Source organism: Puma concolor, chromosome A3 (assembly GCF_028749965.1).
Source record: "Puma concolor isolate L17-30 chromosome A3, mPumCon1.1.hap2, whole genome shotgun sequence".
NCBI lineage: Eukaryota > Metazoa > Chordata > Mammalia > Carnivora > Felidae > Puma > Puma concolor.
This window is the reverse complement of record NC_141669.1, coordinates 52,272,303-52,292,345: the sequence shown is the minus strand read 5'-3', so window position 1 is coordinate 52,292,345 and position 20,043 is coordinate 52,272,303. Positions and strand designations below refer to the sequence as shown.

Sequence of the window (20,043 nt, the reverse complement as noted above, 5' to 3'; positions counted from 1 at the left end):
TATGGGGACCAGTGGCTGTACATTTACACGTCTCCCCACCCAGGGGAACCCACTACTTCCAGGGCACTGGCACGGACCTCTCTGCGCCTATGCACAAGGAATGGTGAGCTTGGTTGTGGGGAAGAATTTCCTGCCTGGCAGGTGGGCATAGGGGAAGGGCATGTGGGTGGCCGGGAGGACCCTTACAGCAATGCTGAGAATGCAGAGACCAGACAGGCAAACAAGGGTGAGTCCCCACGGTTTATTATGGAAGCCTATAAAAGAGCCAGGTTGAGTATTTCCAAAATCACAAAATGCACAACATTCATTTTTTTTTTAATATGCAACATGGAATATTATATACAGATTAAAACCACATGACAGCAAAAACACTCACACGGCACCAGTTTCATATCAAAACAAAACACACAAGTGCTTTTTCAATATTAAAACAACTGTGATAAAAACATATTAATATTTTGAACCATGTTTACAATAGAGAAAAAAATTCATATTTTACTAAATAACAAATATTTAACAGCAAAAACTTTATACTAAATATCTATTTTGAATTATAACAAAAATAGTACTTATAATAGTTTATAAAGACAGACACAAAATTATAACATTTATGAAAAAAAAGTTTTGTGTATAAAATAATATTATAGTGATCCGGGCAGGGTCAGGATGGTACCCAGAACACAAACGCCAGCGCCCAACATCGAAAGTGCTTCAATCTGCAAGCCCGTGGCAGGAAGAGGGTTGTGGGGTTTTGTCTTTTTAATGTCAAGTTACAATAGTTAGGAATGGTAAGTGAGGAAACATCACCCATCTAGCGCTACCTCTATAGAGCCTATACAAGAAACACACGGACACGGATGGACACAGAGAGGAGAGACGGCTGAATTTCGACACTGGGACCCTCCTGTCAGCCAGTCAAGAGCTTCTTTCGGTTCCCTTCTTGTTGCCTTTGAGACCCAGCGGGGTAAATAATCTTTCCTTCCTCCTCACGGGGACCCCCTCCGACTTCCCCTCTGCCCCTCCCAGGCTGGTCACCCCAAGAGAAGGCCACTGATGCCTCCCAGAGCCCTCCGGACCCCCCACCCCCTTACCAGGGCCAGGCCTGGTGGGCTTCCTGTCTGAAGTAGCACTTACTGCCTTCCTAGATGTTCAGTCAAAAGCGACTGGTTCAGGACAAGCTGGGTCAGCTTAATGGACCAGGAACCTTGCAGACACTGGGCTTTTTTATGGGTATGAAATTCTGGTGCACCATGCAGATATTTTGCAAGCGTTGATGAGTCTTGACACATTTTTGCCTGTTTTTCAGAATGTGTGTGTGTGGGGGGGGGTGGATTGAGAGATTTTGCTAATATTTTAAAAATGTCTCTTTGTCAATGATGCCCCTGTTCTGCACTGTTTTTTAGTGGTGAAAATGTAGGAACCAAATGAAACACTTGAGAACAGGGGTTATAGAGCGGTCCACCAGGCATGAACCCGTTGCCCTAAAGCCTACCACACAGGGATGTGAGTGGGGGCGGGTGGGGGTCTGCAAGCACCATGAGGGGGCCACTCAGCGGCCACAGTAGCCACTGCTACAGAGAGGGAACTGGAGGGAGTGGAATCCTGCACTCTTCTGTCTCTAATGTGTGTTTTTGATTTTCTTGTAAAGATGATTCGTCGATTTTATATAACATCAAAATCCAATAGAGAAACACAGAAAGCCAAGAAAAATCTGAAAACAGACAAAATCCCTTAGAGACTCACCAGAGACCCCCAAAACCATCCCGGGAGGCATCCCAAATTTCCAACACTCAAAATGCCAGTGGCAGGAACCACTCCTCTGTCCCCCAGTCATCCCCTGACTGGCCAGTTTTCAGCCAAATCACTTCTGACAAATCGCACGTACCCTCCTCCTCAGCTCTGCAGCACCCTCTCCACTGCAGCTGCCTCCAGACCACGGCAGAGGACCTGAGTCAGCGCAGCGAACGGGCCGCCTCCTTCGCTCACCTCCCCTTGCTTTCGTCTTGTCCCCACACCTCTGAGCTGGGCTAAGTAGACAGTGGCATAGAGGTGGGTGGGACTTCAAGGACATCTCTCCAAGGGCAAAGGGCCAAGGGTGAGGGTCAAGGGACGGACAACAGGGGCCCTCACTCCCTGTCAGAGGAAAGAACCCGTATACTTCCCCATGCTCACTGGGAGGAGTGGGGGGCACCGGGGTGAACAGTGGCCAAGCAAGAGCTTGTGGCAGCCTCCAAATCCCCATGTGAACAGGGTTTTTGACAGAGCAGGGAGGGAGGCAGGGGGCCATTTCCCCACCACCGCCAGGGGGCAAAGGTGGAGGCACTGGACTTCACCCGGAGAATGAGGCTCTGAGGTTGAACCCACAGAAGGTCTGGAGCCCGTGGGTGGGAGGACCCATTCGCAGAAGCCCTGCCCTGGACAGCTGGGAAGGAGGCTGGGGACAGAAGAGATGCTTGTTCCAGTCCCCGGGAACGCCAAGATTCGGTTGTATAAGTGAATAAATATGGGGGGAGTGGGGAGGGTCCGGGGTGAGGGGCAGCGGGCAGCCCGTGAGCCAAAGGCCTTGGGCATGTGTGTAACAGGGAAGTAGGATGGGCTCAAGGCTGCCTGGCAGGAAGGTGAGGATGTCAGTGCGCATGCCCAGGGCCACCAGGGAGGGTGCTGGGAGGACAGGGCCTGGGGCTCCTTTGCCCCAAGGTCAGAGAGAGAAAAAGTAGCAGCAATAGGTAATTTCAAATGTCCAAACTGGCAACAGGGTGGGGCCCCTGCAGGCTGCTTGCAGCCCCCCACTCTACCAAGGGTGACTCGTGTTCTCTTACCCAGTATGCTATTCCTGGGCAGCCACCCCAGGAGGGGCACTCTACCAGTCTGAGTCAAAGCAGGAAGGGAGGGGGTGCTGAAGAGAGCCCCAAACGGGGCACCTCTTTTCCTCCCTCCCCCTCAACCACCCGTCCTCAGACTAAAGGGGCCCAAAAGAAATGGGAGAGGTGGGACCAGTTCAGAACATGACAAGCAAATGCGACAGCCAAGCCACTGACTTTTAACACTGTAATGGGCATGCAGAGTGCCCCGCCATGCCCCTTCCCAGAAGCTAAGCTGGTGGGAACTGGAGGGACTGGAGAGAAGTAGGAGCCAGGAGAAGAGCCTTTCCCCTGGAAGGACGGGGCCCTTGTGGCTTTGGGCAGGGTTTGCCAGGGAGAGGAAACAGGGGAGGGTAAGGTATGGGGGGCCGCTCCCCCTTCCCCACGTTCCCGCCCCCTCCCACACACAGGTTTCGACCCTTCTGGTGCCTCCCACCACCACCACCCCACCCCACCCCGCCTGGCTGGGCTGAGGCGGGGGTATGGGCCAGGCGCGTTTAGACTGTGGCGCTCAGCATGGCCTCCGTCTCTGGCAAGATCTTGTTCTGGTTAGAGTCCAGGCCAAAAAACTTGACACTGAGGCCATCCACGGGGTGCAGGACAGGGACCAAGGTGATGCGGGGGAAGGTCCGGGTGGCCAGCTCAAAGCGGCTCGTGCTAGCCAGCTCCACCGCCAGCACCTTCAGGAACAGCTTGGCCAGATGCTTGCCCAGGCAGGTGCGGACGCCGCCGCCGAACGGGAGGTAATGGAAGCGGCCATCCTTGTCTTCACTCCGTGCCTGACCAAAGCGGTCTGGATCGAATACGTTCACGTCTTTGAACACAGGTGCCGTGTCGTGGGTATCCCGGATGCTGTACATGACACTCCAGCCTTTGGGAATCTGAAAACCCTGGAGGCAAAACGGGGGCAGGGGTGAGGTACGGTGGTGAAAGCCGGAGGAGGTCTGAGAGAGGGCAGATGACTTTCTGCCTGCCAGCCCCACAGGTCCAGATGTTTCTAGAGGCCCGCCACTGTGGCACCCCCTCCCCCCACAGCTCCCCCCTCAGCATGTTAGTCCTGTCTCTTGTTTACAGATGTCCACATGCAACTTGCATTATGATACCCGGGTTAGCTTCATCTGACCCAGCATCTGGGTACTGAAGTACCCTGACAAAAAGGCTGTTCTTTCCCAGCAGCCAGCCCCCACCCCCAAAGCAATGTTCCCAAGGATCCCCAAAGCCCCAGCCCCGCAGGGCCCAGCCTCACATCAAGCTCGAAGGTCTGCAGCACGGTACGGTAGCCACCAGAAATGGGTGTGAAAAGGCGCATAACCTCCTTGATGACACAGTCCAGATAGTGTAGCCCGCTGAGGGTGTCGAGGCGCAGTGTGCCCTCACAAGGGCAGCCGCCACTGTGCAGGATGCCCTGGGCCCGCAGCTCCTCTCGCAGCTTCTCCAGCACGGCTGGGTGCTTCAGCAGCTGCATGATGAGCGAGGTGCTGGCACTGGCAGTGGTGGCGTAGGCTGCGAAGATCAGCTCCAGAGTCCCGTCCTGCAGCGGCAAGGAGAGAGGCATCGTCGATGATCCAGCGCCGGGGCAGCCCCGCTCCACCGGCATCCCCCGTGCCCCAGGCTCATCTAGCTGGGCCTGCCTCTGAGCCTCATGTTGCTGCGGCATCCGGGCCACAACAGACACAGGTCACGGGGCCAGTCCCCCGGCTGGGCAGGAGAATTAGCTGCTACAGTCCAGGGCAGAGGCACGAGCCTGGAAGTCCCTTGGGGCAGGGCTGCTTCTCCCTCACTGCTGGATTCCAGAGCCAGCCCCAGCAGGCCTAATCAGCGCAGTGAGCTCACAGAAGAAAAAGGACAAATCTCAAGGAGCCAGGCCCGGCGTGGCGAGCAGGGTGGGTCTACACTGGGGCTTTCCAGCTGGCAGCCGCAGCCCCTTCCTCCATCCCCAGGACATCTAGTAGGAGGTCAGGAGTACTGATGGGGTTGGGGAGGTGACCTGGGACCACACCCACGGGGACGTGTGCTGGGCTGAGCGGAGGTGGCCCCCAGAAGCCTCAGACCCCACCAGGGTTCTCAGGGGAGCAAGACACCTGGGCACTGGGTACCCCAGGGAAAGGTCTCAGCGGGTCACCTCATCCCGAACCCTGTATTTTACACGTGAAGGCCTAGAGAGGAGAGGGAAGGGACCTGGGTTTCTGACTCGCCGTGGCACCACCTACGAGGCACAACACTTCTTGTCAAACGGGAAGGTCACTGGAGTTCCTAATGGCTCGCTAGGGGGAAAGCAGGAGCCAGACTAAGGGTGAGCACAGACAGTGGGGATGGCGGAGTCTTCAGGAAGTCTCCGTGGGCACCCGGCAGGCATGCGGGTGGCAGAGTCGAGACCAGGATGAGTTGATGAATCCCTCCTCAGGTGGTACACCCACCCTAAAAAGGGGCGAGCAGGAAGCCCTTCTTGGAGGCCAGTGTGGACAGTCATGGTGTTGGCAGCCTGACTGGGCTTAGCGAGTACCAGACAGGCTGGGAGACGGTATTGAGTGCCACCAGTTTGAAAAGGCTGGTAGGATGGGAGGAGACCCGAGTCAGGTCCAAATCTCCCTGTTCCTCCCCAAGGACTGAGGCTGCCCTCACGCAAGTGGCTTCCCTTCTGGGGACCATGATGCACTGAAATGGTGAATACCGGGAGGTGGAGGGGGTCGAGGGGTCGAGGGGGTCAATGAAGCCACCGACACCAAATGTGCGCGGGGTTTCTAGGGGCCAATTTTCAGTACCTTTTCCTAAATGGTGGATGGGATTGTGGGTGGGATGGAGAGTGTGGGTGCACAGAAGCTGTGGTGGGGGGCGGTACCACCCACTGCGGATGCTTCTCGTCTATCCCCATCAGTCTGCACACTAAGCAGATGGGGACACGGTCTCTTTTCTGGTCAAGTGCCCCAGCCCCAAGCAGTGAGGGCCACCACAGCTGGTCAGGGACAGTCCCTGTGGGCTGGGAGCAGAAGGGGTAGAAACAGAGCATGGGGCGCTCGCGCTGACCACTGGGGAGGCCGCCCCCACCTTCAGCTCCTGCATGGTCATCTCCTTCCCATGCTCCTTGCTGCTTTCAATGAGGATGTCCAGTGCGTCTGAGTAGTCCTTGCCCTGGGTGCACTGCAGCTTCTCCCGGATCGCCTTTTCTAGGCCCTTCTGCAGGATCTGCCGTGCCTGAATGCCCTGAGGGGAGAAGGAGGCCACCTGGTCACCAAAGAGAAAGGGCCCCCTCCCACGGCCGGGAGGGCCACGGGGAAAGGACTCCTCTGAGAACTTCCCACCTAAACTGCAGAGACCAGCAGGTGAAGGCTCCACCCCCACCCTTCTGCTGACACCTCCCCTCTGTCTGTGTGACCAGCGAGCGTCTTAGTGGTCGGCCACCATCTCACTCCAAGTGGGTTCATGGATGCCCCATCTCCTCTCCTCCCAGGCCCTGGGTGCTCACCCGTCGGTAGCCGCTAAAAGGCAAGTCGACAGGCAGGGAGAAGACGTTCTCAACAAACTGCTGGTAGACTTCAAAGAGGTGTCCAAGGTCCTCTTCAGGGATGCTGAAGCCCAGCAGCACACGGATGGCCATGCGGAAGGTGAGCTTCTGCGCCTCCTGGTACACGTTGATGGCCTCAGGGCAGCTGCTCCAGGCGCGAAGCGTGTCCTGGATCACCAGCCGGATCTTAGGCAGGTAGTTCTGCAGGGCCTCATGACTGAAGATCTTGGAGAAGACCTGGAGGGCAGGGGACAGTGGCAAGAGGCGCTCGTGCCGGCCCTCTCGGCTCCCAGGGGGCCCCGCTGAAGCATGCAGCCAGGACGGTGGCCACAGAGACTCTGGGTCCCCCCTCCAATCGAGCTCTGCTTTCCAGCTCTAGACACAAACACCTGCTGGCTCGCCTACCTCCAAAGCCCCTCCTGCTGCCTGTGCCTTGAGGCAGAACCAGGGGAAGGACAGGCTTAAAACACCATTCGTGGGCACTTTTATTCAAAGTCAGGACCTTCCATGTCATCACATGGAGATGTGAGCTGTCCTCTCCTTTCCTGACGCCCAGAAAAGCATGCGCTCCAAACAGTGGCAAAGCCCTGCAGACTGGGCAGTCCAGCCGCCAGCAGGTCTGCAGGCGATGTGGCTGTATCAGCTTTGGGGAGCATGCAACGGAGTGTTGGGCAGGGCTGCGGAGGAGCTGGCCCCTCCACGACAGGAACCCATTCCCAAACTCCCCTGCCACAGGGGCAGAAGCGCCCAGGAGGAGTGGAACACAGGTGCAAGGACTGGCCAAGGAAGAGATGGAAAGCACTAGGTGGCTCTTCTTCTCCACTGATGGGAGGACAAGAGAGTCTGAGGTTAGACCACAGGCAGGACTTCCTGAGACCAAATTGCTCTTATTCCCTGGGAAACACCTACTGGGTGCAGATCCCAGGCCATCTGTTAATAGCTGTGCCACAAAAATGTCTTCAATGTGGCCAGGCCTGGAGGCAGGGGAATGGGGGCAAGATCTTCCACCCCAAAAGATCACAAAGCCAAACAGAAGCTCTTTTAGTGCCCTGCATCTTCCTGGTCCATTTTAAGTAGCCAGTGAGTCCCTATTTCCACCTTCTCTGCTTTCCATCCTCCTGCTTCCTCAGTAACACCCTCTGCCCCCTCCTTACCCAAATGCCCCAGCACAGTTTTCACACTGGTGACCACAGTGTACAGGAGAGGGGACAACGTTAGTTTATTTACTGATCGCCTGTGTGTCCCACTCATAACCAACATCCTCTACCCCCTCCAAGAGTCCAGAGCAGAAGGGGGTACCCCCACCAACAGCGAGGGAAAGGTCACTGGGGAAGGCAGAGAGGGGAGGGACAGCACAGGAGAAGGAGACAAATATTCCTCTAGCCCCCCTACCCTGACCCACGCAAACCACACACACGCGCTCACCCTCCCCTCCTGTCCCCCAAACACAACCACCGCACAAACTGTAAATGTGAGAATTTCCCCTGCAGTCAGCTCGAGGAGGAAAAGGTAACATTTTCCTGGCCTCAGCCCTGCATGGCTAATGGGAGGGCTGGTTTGCAGAAATAACAGTGCTGGCCCTTCAGTGGCCCAGCCAGGCATTCACAATAGCACTTTCATTCCGAAATTCCCGGTGGGCAGACGGAGGGAGGGAAGGAGGCCAGTGAGGGGCAGAGAAGCCAGCACTGTTCGGGGCTGCTCTTGCTATTAAGGGACAGCTGAAATGTAAAAGGATGATGGGAAGTGGCCAAGGGCAGCCGGGGCCTGAATGGGTCACTCACACCTTGCTCAGTTGTGGGGGTCCCAGGAATATACAAGGGAGACTTCAGCTGCTACTCTCTTCAGAGGGCTATGGATAAAGGCAGTGTGCTCTCTGCCTCAGTACCCCCCCCCCCCACACACACACCCCCTGTCCTCAGGATTCCAAGTTTGGCTCTTATGGGGTGGGAATGGGGCCCAGTCCCCAAAGCCCAGTGCTGGCCAACTAAGGGCCCTTACAAAACAGCAAAATGCTCATGAGGGAGGCAGAAAGATACTCTGTGGCTACCAGGCCTCAGTGAGGAGACTGGAGGTGGGGGCAGGCAGGGAGAGGGAGGCCACACCTGGCCTAGGACCAGCCAGTCCAGGGCCAACTGAGTACTGTCATGGAGGGGATGGGGCCAAGGGCTGGCCAGGCTCCCAGCACCAGGAGACCTGAGCCCAAAGGTGGGCATGTGGCGGTGGATAACAGGACAGAGGCCATGCAGACCTAGACTGGTCAGTGTCAAAGCCAGCTACGCTCTAATATGCAATGGGGTGGTGACTCTGCAAAGGCAGACTGGGCATCCAGAGACCTAAGTTTTAACTTACCAACTTACTGTGTGACCATGGCCTAATCATGCCCCCCAGCCTCAGTTTCCTCATCTATAAAATGGTGAGGTTGAAAGACGTGAGCTCTGTGGTTCCTTTCAATGTACAGAACACATAAATGCCAGTATCTATGTGTCCCAAAGTAGATGCCGTCCCCTTGAAAGAGTCCAGAATCTGGCACTGCATGAGTCACCTGGTAAGGGCCTACCAGGCCCCCATGCACGCACTCCAAGCAGGCTACAGTGGCCCAGGAGGGGCCATCCCAGGGTTACCAAAGGAGGCGCTCTGAGGACCCCCACTGCACTTTAAGGACTGGCCAGATGTGACCCATTGAGGAACCCTGCCCTGCCCTGCCCTGCCCTGCCCTGCCCCAAAGGTTACATTCCCTGCGCCCTCTAGTGATGGCCAGATGAACTGCTCCTTCTCAAACCTTGGGGTCCAAAGAGGGCAGGAGGACCAAGGGGGATTTGGGACTAAGCAGATGGACTCCGAGGGTAAGAGGTCCACACGTCACCTCTAGGAAGACAGGGGTCCTTATGGGGAGCTGGGAATGATCCCCAGGAAACCCTCTGCCACCCTGCACCTGCAAGCCTCTGGGCTGGGGCTTCTGAAAAGGGAATTACAGCCAGGTCCAGGGTTCTTTTCTTGACCCTGACTCATCAGTGGCAGCCAGCAGGTCACTGTCCTCTCTAGGGATTAGTTTCCCCACTGGTTTCATGAGAAGTTTAACTGGATGTTCTTGGGTCCCTTTCCACCTAGCCATCTCACCCATGATTCCTCTCAGAGCCCCCCGAGGCGGAGAAAATGGCCAACCGAGAAGTGAAGCAAAGGGAGATTGCAGGCGCTCTGAGCCCAGAGGACTTTGCTCAGAGGTCATACAGTCCATGCCCCTGCTTCCAGCCCAGCGGCTCCACAGACATCAGGGCCTCCCAGGCACCAGGAAAACTCCCGGACCTCATCTCTGGGTTGGTGCCCAGGATTAACAACGAGGGCACTTCCCACAGCCGAGGCAGCCCAGAAACCACCACCCACCACAAAGGCCAGGAGGAGGCGGAGGTGCTGGCCAGGGCACAGGGAGGCCTGGGCCACGTCGGGCGGGCGGGGTCAGGACTCGGGCACACGGGAAGGCGCCCAGCGGAGCTGCGCGGTGTGAAGAGAGGAAGGGTTCCCAGCCCCCAGAGCCGACTGCCCTGACCACAGTTGTAACAGGAGCCACAGCTGCTTTGTTTCCCTCTGGGGCTTCCCTAGGAATTCCCAAAAGTGAGCCAAGAATGTTGGACAAAGGTCATCGGGAACCAGCTGTGGCCCAGGCAAAGCCCTGCAGAGGGAACAGCAGGTATGGACTTCCCACCAGGGTTGGTGCCGGGACAGAGAAAGCAGAGTGTCACGGGAGACCTGAGAACTCCCAGGCACAGACGCGGCGCGGCGCAGGATGGGCTCTCGCCTTGGAGGGCGTGCCTGGAAACCCTCCATCACCCCCATCAGTTTCTCCAGCAAAGCAACTGGCTCAAGGGTCTACATCCTTGTTCTCGCTCTCTCCCCTGAATGGGAGGGGGTAGGGGTGGGACACCAGGGGGCTTGTCAAGGTTCAAATCCTCCATAATTGTTTCTATACATGCTTCCCCCTCCTGCCTCTCACATAGAGCCCTTGGGAGAGGAGTGGCACACTGGAGCCCCAGAGCCCTGCTTGCTGACCTGCTCAGCCAAATAGCCTCCCCCTTCTCGAAGCTGGTGGCCATGAATGCACAGACGGACAGACAGCCTCTGGACAGGCAGCCTCGGGAGCGGGAAGAGTCAGAGAGCGAACCTACTCCTTGGGCCAGTGACTCAGACTGGGAGGAATGGAAGCGGCTGCCCAGGAGGGTGGGGGCCTGGGCAGGCCACCCCGCCAAGCCAAGCCACCGGAGCCACAGCCTGCGGAGTGGAAAGAATAACAGAGGGCAGGCAGCCTCCGAGGCAGCTGTCCGCACAGCACAGGGGTGACGCCAAGGTGTGTACTTTAAACTCAAGTAAGGGGGAGGACAAGAGAGGACGTCATCTTCCCAGATGCCTGGCATTTCCACTGGGCCTGGACTTCACCTTGGCGGCCTCCTGAGCCAATCCCGTCTCAGCCCCTCTGGTTGGGAGGGGCCAGCCCAGACCCCCCAGCCTGGGCATGCTTCTGGGTTCCCAGCACCTACGGGAACAGAGGGTCTGTCCCCCCAGTTGACTCTAGCTCTAATTCCGTCCCCAGGACAAAAGCACATGGTGGGGGAGGGAGAGCAGCCCTTGGCAGATACCTAAGCCACAGAATCTGAAGGTTTAGGTTTGCCGAGACACTCATCCTTCTTCCAGCCATAGCAAAACCCCCTCAGAAAGCTGAGGCCCAAGGGGGGAAGGGTTCTCCCAATGTCACAGTCCAGACCATGACTGGCCACACTCACCAACGGCAGGGAACCCCATCTCCCACCACTCCAAACCCCACGAGCCACCCTCTTACCAATCCCGGGAGCTCTGAATTTATCTAAGAACCCTAAGGGGCCGCTTCTTTATGGCCAAGTTTATTCTAAGGAAAAGGCCAGCTGTTCTGGTTACTATATTCCTGCTCTCAGCATTTCTCTTCCCCTAGAGGCACGCTCTTAACCCCGGTCTTTCAGCCTGGGCCATCCTGAACAGAGACAATGGCTGGCACAGGGGGCTCAGGGCCAGAGCAGACCCCAGCCAAGCCTCCCCTCCCTGTCAAGGCCAGAATTGTCTCCCAAGGCTGGAAAGTGAGCAGACACCCCCAGCATCATAGCCTTGGACCCCTCCCTGCCCTGGGAGGACAGAGAAAGGAGGGAAACGGGAGAGGGTGAACCCTACACCCAGCCAGCCCACCCGCCCACTGCCTGGCACAGGGCAATTGGAGGGAGGCACCCACTCCCAGGCGCCCTGGCGGCTGGCTGGCCATGGGCTCCCTCCCCCGTTGACCTTCAGAGAGATCCGCTCCTGCCACCCGCGCCCTCGGCGGCCCCTGCACCCACCGGCTACTGCTACAGTAACTTTTGAGTGAAGGACTTCTGGGGCTGGCAGAACAAAGGCTGTGTGCCTCTGCCAAGGGGCTGGGGCAGAGCTCTCAGTAGCGGGGCTGCCTGGCCGCACCACCCACCCTCCTATCCAGTACAGGTGGGAACCTCTGCCCCGAGCTGAGCCTGGGGAGACTTTGCAGCCAGAGGTTGTGCACTGGTCCAAAGGCCATCTAGAGCATGTCTGGGCTGGCTTCCCTAAAGACCCCCAAACCCTCCTGGCTCTGCCCTCCTGCTGAAGCACTTCCTGGACTCTCTACCCCAACACAGACTGCAGGGTGCACAGGGTCTCTGAGAGGGGTGCAGTGATCCTGAGCCTGACCTCCACTCCTACCCAAGACAGGGCCCAAAGGCCGGGTCATTGAGGGATGGTGTGCGGGGAGGCAGGGCTTCTTAATCCTTACCTCCAAAGCCTGGGGAGCTGCTCCCCCACCTCAGCCTTGGGTACAGAAGTCCCCGTAGCCAGGAGTCTGAGATGAAGGGAAAGCCATGCCTGCCATCTCCAGGACACCAGAAATCCAGGATTAAGTGCATTCTCTGGGATGCTCTCCAAGTTTGGGGAGGGCTACTACTGTCTGAGGTGCCCTGAAACTGCTGGCCCTCTGGTGCCGAAAGGCTCGGCCCTATCTCCAAAGGAAAAGAGGAAATGCCTGATTCTGGTGTGTGGGGCTGTGCACTGGAGCTTCTGTAATTACCCCCAACTCCTCCTCTGTGTGTCTGACAACTCTCCCCCCAATCTCCCCTACCACACTCCATCCACCCTTCCAGGGTAATTACCCCAGCCTCTGCACACAAAGAAGGATGACATCCCTCCCCCATTATCAGAGACACCCCAGACCCCTGGGGGAAGGGAAGTTACAAAAGAGAAGGGACAGAGTCTGAGGTAGTGGCTATAGGGACTCAGGCCTGGCTCTCCAAGAGAGGATTTTGTTAGACTGGGCAAGACTTTCTGGACTTTCTCCCTAACAATCCCGCCCATCTTGGCCCTAGACCACCAGGACAGCAGGGCAAACACCTGGAGTGCAGCGATGGCTATAAGGAGCCCCTTCCCAGCACATCTGGTCGGACCTCCCAGAGAAGGGGTGGGCCACCAGCCCCAATGGAAACAGTGACGCTCCTAGTTCCCCGCCAGCCAGCCAGGCCCCAGCACACCTGGGCTGTACTTCCTGTGAGGACATCCTAACCAGGCCTGGGCCCGGCCCAGCGGCCTGCTCACCAGCCAGGTCCCTGACTACAGAGTGGACTGGATAAGGCATCGTGCGTGGCACACCCCCGACCTTGCCCGGGCTGGGTCCACTGGGCACTGGGGTCCTGCAGACTAGCCATTTTCTCCAGGACCAACAATATGCCCCTGAATATTCATTCTCTTCTCGTCCCTCCAGCTAGATCCTACTTCTTGAGGCAAAGACCGAGATTCCCACTTCTGTGTCTACCTAGTCCAAAGCCTTCAATTTGGCTCAGCAAACCTAAGTTTATGGAAAATTGAATTAGAGAGATTGGGGGGGGGGAGAGACACCCTTTCGCCCACCCACTTACCATAGGACCCATATAAATGCCACATAGCAAGCATCAACTAGTACACACACTGGGAGCGCCCTGCCCTGGGTTCTCAAGCCTCTGTCAGGATGAACTGCTTTCTGGCCACCTCTTATCCCCAAGGAACTAGAGAATAGGGTACCCCAAAGAGGGAGACCATCAATGTGGCTCTCAGTGTCAGGCCCCACCCCTGCTCCATCCCTATCCTTCCCTCCCCCTTCCTTCCCTGTGCATTCCTCTGGCAGCATTCATCATGCCTTCTCCTTCCCTCCTCCCAAATGGACAATGTGGGCCAAACCTGGGGGCTTTCCAGGGAGCCCTCCCCACCTGGAGGCCCACAGCCAAGTTGGGCACCGGGTGGGTGGAACCACAAGGCAACAGCAAGCCCTCTGCACCCCCAGGGTCTCACACTCTGGTCCTGATCCAGCCTTCTCCTTCCTCCCCACCCCCAACCACCAGTTTCTGGCAAGCCCAGGTGGGCAGGACTAAGTAGGGCTCTGCTTGGTGGCCCAGAAACAACTCATCTCACCGATGCCTGTGTTGCATGCCCTGTCCTGCCCTTTCTTTGCTTCCTGACCTGGTTCAAGTCCCTCAAACTCTCCAAGCCTCTGTGTCCCCTTCTGTGAGAAGGGGATGATAACTTTTCTTGTCAAAGCCTCTATAAAAATAAAATGAGGAAGCAGACGTATTCCCCGGAGCTGGGTTTCTGAATCTCAGGCTGTCTCCTCACTCTTTGGAACAGGCTTTGGGTGGAGTCATAAAGACTAGGAAAAAAATAATGGCCAGCACGTTTTATAAGCCCCCCATTCCTGAGCCTATAGCCCCCTCCCAGCCACTCCTCATCTGCCCCCTGGAATTGTTAGCTGCTTCCTGCTCCAGTGAGGCAGATGGGGAAGACTACTTCAGGAGCCCCTTCCAGTACGTGCTTTATCGCGGGGCGGGGTGGGGTGGGGGGGGGGGGGGAGTTGTCTCTTCCATCAGATTTTGCCGCCTTTTGTCTGCTTGTCTGCTATGGAGAACTACTCGTCGCAAGCAGTGCAGAAGACACCAAATACTACAAGATTAATTCCTACGTTCACAAAGACCACTCCACATGGCCTTCTGGCCGAGAGGGCTGCTCACCGTTACCCGCCCCCCTCCCAGACTCTGCCACTCCTCCGGGAAGATCAGAGGCTGCCTCTCTTCCCTTCAGGTTTCAAACCTGGATGAGTCCTCTGACCTAATGGAAAACACAGAGGGAGGGGAGGTCGTGCAGCGCCCCCTCACTGGCGGCTTTAAGCCCGCCGGCCGCCGCCCCGCCCGCCGGCGGCTCAGCTTTCGGGTTACTGCAGTTCAAACAGCACGTGCCGCCCGCGCTCTGAGCCGCGGCTGCGGCGGCGCAGCCCTGTGAGGGGGCGGGGAGGCTCGCTCCGTGCGCGCTGGCTCGCCTCCTCCGCGCCTCTTGCAGGCGCTCGGGAAATCCACAGGATAAACACCCACTTTCTCTTCCTCTTTATGGGAGGGGGTAGGTGCACTTTGATCCCCTGCAGCGCCGCCGCTGCTCTCCCACCCCTCGCCCTTCCTCCGCCATCCAGACTGGTTCTCGCAGCAGTGGCCCAGATTTCATCTCACCCCTCCCGGGCGAGGCTCCGCGACCGTCTCGCACAGGGTGCTCGGCTCCCAGCGCTTGCCGCGTCTACCTTAATCCAGCAACCGGTGGCAGAAAGGCTAGGTTTGGTTTTACAAAGATCCGTTTCCAGGCCTTGGGAGCATGGACCACCATCTGCCCTTTTCTCTTTTTAATTTTGTGGAGCACCGCGAGGACAGGCGTTGGACGCCCTAGTCCCTGCCCGTTCAAGCTCCCTCTAAACCACTTCCCTCACCCCGAACAGCCAGCCCCCCCCCCCTCCCCGGGCCTGGTAGTGGGAAAGGCACAGCTAGCCAACAAACGGGCAGACCCAGAGGAGGCCTGTCAGCTCTGGAACCTAGACCGCAGACTTCGAGGCACGGAACTGCGGGGTCCTCTGGCATGGTGTACAGATGGGGTCTCAGATTCGAGTGGGGGCGTCTCCCGGGCTCTGCGAACTCCTTACACCCGAGGCTGGTACAAAGAAGAGGGTCGGAGCAGGGTTGCGGGGTTCTTAACCCAGAGCGCTTACCTTGCGCTTGTTGCGGTGGATGTCGCCGATGGAGTTGGCCACTGTGTTTGGGCCCAGCAGCATGCGCGTGCTGCGTGGCCACTCAGTGCTCACGAGGTGGTGCTCGCCCATGAGGATCTTGCGCACGTTTTCTGCGCCAGTCACACGGATCAGCGGCCGCCCCAGCAAGTGCGTCTTGAACACGTTGCCATACTTCTCCCTCCTTGAGGACTGGAAGCCGGAACCCTGCGGGAGCCACGGAAAAAAACCTCTCTCAGAGCGTACATCTCCAGATGAGATGTCCGGGAAGCCCAGCCTGAAGGGCTCGCGGGGGAGGGGCGGAGGACCCCGCTCAGGCCACCAGTCCCCTGCTCCCCCCCCACACACACACACAAACACGCACGAAGGTTTTATTTTTCATAGCATGCACAAGAACTAGGAAGTAGGGCCTAGAGGATAATAAATAATGCAAGGAGGCGGGAGGCCCGGGGCACCCCTCGGGAGGGTGTTTAGTAATGACTTGCGGGAGGAAAAAGGTATCCCGGACCGCGGGACCCAAAGCTAGAGCCTTCGCCCCCCTCCCCCTCGCTTCCCCGCCCCACGCTCCGGAGCCTCTCGGAATAAATATTTCCAGGCTCTCGGCCACGGGCTGGCGAGACCCCGCGGGGTGGCCGCAGGCCAAAGATTATTTATAGCGGTGAGCGGTCGGTGCCCGGAGGCAGTCACTACAGAAGGGGGTTGGGGTTTCCTCCGTTCTCAGGGGTGGGCCGCGAAGGGACCCGGCGGCCCTCTGAGGGATCTGCAAGGTAGGGTCACGGGCCGAGAGCCGCGATTTTCCTAATGCAATGTGCCCTGGGAATAACTGAGAAGGATTTTCGTCGCCGCCCAGGAGTTTGGAACGGGAGCTCCGAGGAAGGCGCTTCCCGCGGGGCGGGGCAGGGCGGGGCGGCTGTCTCAGGTAACCGGATCCCCGGCGGCGGCTGCGGCGGCGCGAGCCCAGGACGCCTAGGCCCCAGCCCCGGCCCCGGCCCGGCTCTCAAAGGAGCTGGCTGAGCGGGCCCCCGCGCGGGTACCGGAAACCGAGGGGACCTCCGAGGGGCGGGGGCAGGGGCGTCCCGCTCACCTTTGACGTAGGCACTCGCCACCCCACCCCACGTTAACCCTTATCCCGCCGGGGCGGCACCGGGTGGGAAGGGGAGGGGCGCCACCTGTCCGGCCGTAGCTCTCGGCCGCCAACGAAGTGCGGATGCGGACTCCAGACCTACCGAGTCACGCACCCCCGAAGGGACACCTCGGCGGTCCCCTTTTCCTAGGTTGGTCTCTCTCCTCACTTTCCTTTCTTCTACGGAAAAGTATTCTCCAACTAGATGTGTACACACCCCAGCACAGCCGAAAAGTGACTCTGCAGAACCCGGATCCCTAATCACTTTTCCACATGCGCCTCCGGCCCCGGCCCGGGCGCGCGACAGGGAGAGAGCCCAGAGCGCCCGCGCCTCCAGGAGGGGGGCTGGGTCGCGGGGGGACGCCACCCCACTCCCAGGTTGTGGGGGAGGAGAGAGCTCTCCGACCCTGCCGCGGTTCTAGACGGCGTCTATCCCTTTAAGAGAATTCTAGGCGAGGATGGAGGTGCGACCAAGGGGGGTTGAGGAGCGGGATTCCCTCCCTCCGTCTGCTATACCCGTCTCGCTCGCTCCGTCTGACTCTCCGTCTCTCCTCTCCTTCTTTTCCTCTGTTTTTCTTTTCTTTCGACACAAAAGTTGGGTTGTGAATTTTCCGAGGTCGCCGCCGCCTCTCTCCCGCCGCCCCCCTCCCGCCTCTGATCTGCCTAACTATAATTAAAGTGCGTTTTTTGTGGCATTAATAAAGAGTTATTTGTCCGCCGTTTCCACGGTCTTCACAAAGAGGACTTTCATAGGGGCGGCCGCTCGGGCCGCGAGTCCAATTTATACAAAAATGTTGTATTTTTAGCCCTAGGCTCTGTTTAGATGGCGCACGGTGGAAACGGAGAGCCCTTGGAGGTCTCCCCGTAAAATCTGATAAATGACTCCAAAAAAATAAAGCTGGGATTCAGAGGGCTCCCATTAACCCCTTCAGCGGCCTCCTACAGGCATCCCCCATGTCCCTCCCACGGCGGAGTCTAGGGCCCTGCGGGCTGATGGAAGGGGAGGTGTAGGCCTGCTTCCCTTTTCCCATCTTCTGTGCGGGTTGGACACGGAGCCCCAAGGGGACCTTGTGGGATTCAGAGAAAAGGTCAGGGGGACATTGGATGGCAGAGAAAGGTCAGGAAAAGGAGGTGGGGACAGACCATGCATTCCGCATATTGGCTCTAACAAGACAGGAGCTGATGCCCGTATGAGGTATTTTATTTCCTAAATTCTCGGCCAAAAGCCTAGACCACCGCCGCAGTTAACTCTTTAAGTGTGGCGGCAAGGGAGAGGCTCTGGGGATTTCTCTGCGGAGGGTAGCCCTATCGGTGAAAGCGAACCCCTCCCCACTGCCTGAACAACCCCAAAAGAGATGGGCCGATTCTGGGACTTGGGAAGACCACACCGTAGAGGAAACGCGCGTCACCCTCCTCGCCCCCGCTCCGCTGTCACTTGGCGCGGGGCGGGGCCGGCAGGGTGTAAGTGTGGTGCGCGCGCGGATTGCACGCGTCTGTTAGTTTCAAGCCTTGCTTTCGCACTTCTAAACCCACAGGTCTCTGCGTTCGCCTCCCGCCCCACCTCTCCCTTGCCCGGGTTGTCTTCAGGACATTCATGCTTCTCTTAACCGCCATCAGCATCCTCCGGACAAACACCGGTGCACACGCGAACACGACACACTTCCCGCGGTTGACCAGAGGCGTCCCCCACCCCCAAAAGAAAAAATTCTGTGTGTATCCACTTGCAAACGCGTTTGTCTAGCACTTGACGAGGTTAATTCCAGGTTAATCTCCCCATTACCTTACCTGAGTCTGGTTCCCGATGCGCCCACCCCCATTATCACCAGCAGCGTGAGGTCGTGAGGCGTCTGGCAACAAACATGCACACACTCTATGGATCTCACACACCAATCCCAGGTTTCTCTCCCTTGCTACAGTGTCCCCACCCAATAAGCAAATAGACCCTTTTCCTTAAAAGCCAAGAACCCTCGAGTCTCAGGCTTTTCATCTTCTTTGGGGTACCTCCTTCCCTCCCCACCACAAATACACACGCTCTCTCCGACCTTGGACCAAGGCAGTTGTACCTAGCGCAGCCGACGACGCGGCGGGAACACAGCCGGGGGTCTAAAAGGGGCACTTCTGGGTGCCATTGGCTCCTTCGTCTCCCCGACTCAGTGTTCGGGTCCCAAGGACACCGCCAAAGCCCCGGAAGCCGACGGCGACCGGGGCCTGGAACGCGAAGGGGAGACGAAATCGGCTCACGACCTGACGCCCCCTCTGGCCCGCACCGCGCGGGGAGCCCACTAGACCCCTGCTGGGTCGCCAGCGACGGGGGAAAGTCAATCTTGGGAGCCCTCTGGGGTCCTGGGACCTCTCGTATCAACTCCCAAAATTTGCGCACCGGGCGCCAGTGGGCTCCAAACCACGCCGCAGGCGGGCAGGAGAAGCCCGGACGGCACCCGCAAAGAGGAGGGAAGGGGCGGGGCGGGGACCCGTGCCTTCAAGCTCCGGGCGCCCCCTGGCCAGCCCGCGGCTCCCTCCTCCCGGCGCTCGCCGCTAGCGGACCCCGGAGAGCATCCGAGCGAGTGCGCCCTTACCTGTAGCAGCCAGTGGCCGGTCTCTCCGATGAGCGGGAAGCCCATGGAGCCCTTGGGGATGGGCAGCTTGCAGCTCTTGTCGCGGGTGGCAGCCCAGCGCAGCTGCCACAGCTGCTGCGACACGGCCAGCAGCAGCGTCACCGACACCAGGCACGCGGCGAGAGTGGCCAGCGCCGACACCAGCTCCAAGCCCTCAAAGAGCATGTTGGCGGCCGCTCGGGGGATTGGCTGTGCCGGCCGCGGCGGGGGAGGGGAAGGCCGGATGAGAAGGGACACGAACGGCGGGGGAGGGGAGGCTGCGGCCGGGGGTCCTGGTACCTCCAGCCGAAACAGAGAAGGAGGAAGGGGCCGCGGGAAGGGGAGTGGAGGCTGCGAGGGGAGCGGAGAGAGGGAGGAAAAAAATTGCCTACAAGAAGAGAGAGAGGAGACTCGAGGAGACTCGGAGTGTAACTTTGTTTGTTTGTTTGTTTGTTTGTTCCCTTATAGCGGGCTTGGGGACTGCTCGAGGGTGGTGAGATGAAGCCGTGAATCAAGCTGGTGGATTAGCTCTCCCCGCAACCATCACACTCGGAAAACTTTGGAAAACTTTGTCCAGCGGGAGCCTCTCTCGTAAGAGCTAGCGGAGAGAAAGTGCGATCGATTTGTCAAAAGTTTTCCCCTCAAATTCCTAGGTGGAAAAAAAAAGGGAAAAAACTCTGAATCCAAAAATTCCAACGAACCCAGAAACTTTGGGGGCGAAGGGGAAGGCTCCCCGGCTGAGGCGAGTCGAGAGGCCCGAGCCCAGCGTCCGCGGGCTGCCCCCGGCGGCGCGCCCGAGCCGCAGAGCCGCCGCCGCGCACCCCCGAGGCGGGCGCGGCTGGCGAGGCGGCGCGGCGGGCGCGGCAGCCGGAGCGCGG

At 58.4% G+C, this 20,043-nt stretch overlaps 1 protein-coding gene across 1 annotated transcript; it reads right to left on the bottom strand.

Annotated features, from left to right (window-relative positions):
- Positions 1-227: 227 nt before the first annotated feature.
- CYP26B1 (cytochrome P450 family 26 subfamily B member 1) lies at positions 228-19,995 on the bottom strand. The gene is made up of 7 exons (XM_086700865.1): positions 19,867-19,995; positions 19,148-19,763; positions 15,431-15,655; positions 6,325-6,600; positions 5,907-6,062; positions 4,108-4,392; positions 228-3,751 (listed from the first exon to the last, which is right to left on the bottom strand). Exons 2-7 carry the CDS (start codon positions 19,349-19,351, stop codon positions 3,359-3,361), a joined length of 1,539 nt encoding a protein of 512 aa, XP_086556991.1. The 5' UTR covers positions 19,352-19,763; positions 19,867-19,995; the 3' UTR covers positions 228-3,358.
- Between the last annotated feature and the right edge of the window lie 48 nt (positions 19,996-20,043).